General features: G+C 53.7%; 1 protein-coding gene across 5 annotated transcripts in view; it reads right to left on the reverse strand.

Annotated features, from left to right (window-relative positions):
• The window catches only part of TREM1 (triggering receptor expressed on myeloid cells 1), a 21,218-nt gene extending 20,161 nt beyond the window's left edge, over positions 1-1,057 (reverse strand). The window contains exons 1-2 of one of the 5 annotated variants that reach the window (XM_019634992.1): positions 656-1,057; positions 137-330 (exon numbers count right to left, since the gene is read on the reverse strand). In XM_019634992.1, coding sequence (XP_019490537.1) covers positions 137-200 — 64 coding nt within the window. In that variant the 5' untranslated portion in view covers positions 201-330; positions 656-1,057. Of the gene's footprint in view, positions 1-136; positions 462-503; positions 632-655 lie in introns of those variants that run through there. The other 4 variants (XM_019634991.1, XM_019634990.1, XM_019634994.1 and 1 more) reach the window with 4 other exon arrangements.
• Positions 1,058-1,163: the final 106 nt, after the last annotated feature.

Here is a 1,163-nt window from a genome sequence, read left to right on the forward strand (position 1 = left end):
TGCTTTCCTTTCCCCGTTCCTGCCTCTAACACGTACCCTGATGCCATTCCAGTCCCTCCTAAAGGAGTGAGAGAACACCCCTTTTACTAAGCACCTCCCCGCGGCCATCTACATCCCTCTCCCTGCCTCTGCTTACCTGAGACCCAGAGCAGCAGCAGCAGCAGCAGCCACGGCCAACCCCGGAGCACTGTCCTCTCCATTCTGTCCGCTCCCTGGACCCACTGTGCTGGCTGTCCCAAGGGCTCTAGCAGTTGCTGGAGGCTATTGGCCCATATGGGTGTTTTCTGTCTTCCCTGACAGGCTCAGCTGTTGCTTTGCAATTGAGAAACCCTGCGGGAAATGCAATGAGAGGGAACAGCTCAGGAAAATGCAGAAGGACACAGAGAAAAGAGACAGCACTGCCCTTGTGACACCTTCCTTCCTGATTTCATTATGTCATATCCCTATTGAGCAACACGCGGTAGCACCCCATTCTCTCCCATAGAAAATCTAGACCCTCCCACCTGACGTCCCACCTCTGCTCCACTCACTTTCCAAGACATTCTCATCACTGGACACTGGACACTAAGTTTCCCGCAAGCCCTCCTGCCATCCTCCCTGCGTGGAAGGAACTGTACATCCACATTTGGTGTGCCCTTCGAGGCCCAGTTCAAACCTTCCTGATGACGTGCCTTCTTTCCTCTGACTCCACACCATGACTCTCAAGTCTGGGCATGTGGCCAAATCGCCCTGGAAGCGTGGCAAACATACACATGGCTGGGCTCCACCTCCAGAGACTCTGATTGGGTCAGTGAGGCGAGGGCCCAGGAATCTGCATTTTCACGAGCAGCCCACGTGATTCTGAGGCAAGTGGTCCAAATAGACGTTGCCTGTAAAAGCTCTGTGTGAGATCAGATGGGCCCCACAGTGTTCCCAGGATATTCTGCCTGTGTGTGAGGCCGGCACTTCTCTGAGCCCCCAGTCTCAGCATAGGCACGGAGACCACAAGTAGAAAGGTGCTGGGAGTAGCTACCACAGATCAAAGGCCTACTGTGTACCAAGTGCTTTACTCGGGTTATCTCATTGAACCCTGTCAGCTTTGAGAGGCTATATCGTAAATAGTTGTCATTCTTTGGGTCTCAAGTGCCCAGTGCCTTTTCCGTTTGGGGGATAGGCCCCAACGT

The sequence above is a fragment of the Hipposideros armiger genome, unplaced genomic scaffold, assembly GCF_001890085.2.
Source record: "Hipposideros armiger isolate ML-2016 unplaced genomic scaffold, ASM189008v1 scaffold_2564, whole genome shotgun sequence".
NCBI lineage: Eukaryota > Metazoa > Chordata > Mammalia > Chiroptera > Hipposideridae > Hipposideros > Hipposideros armiger.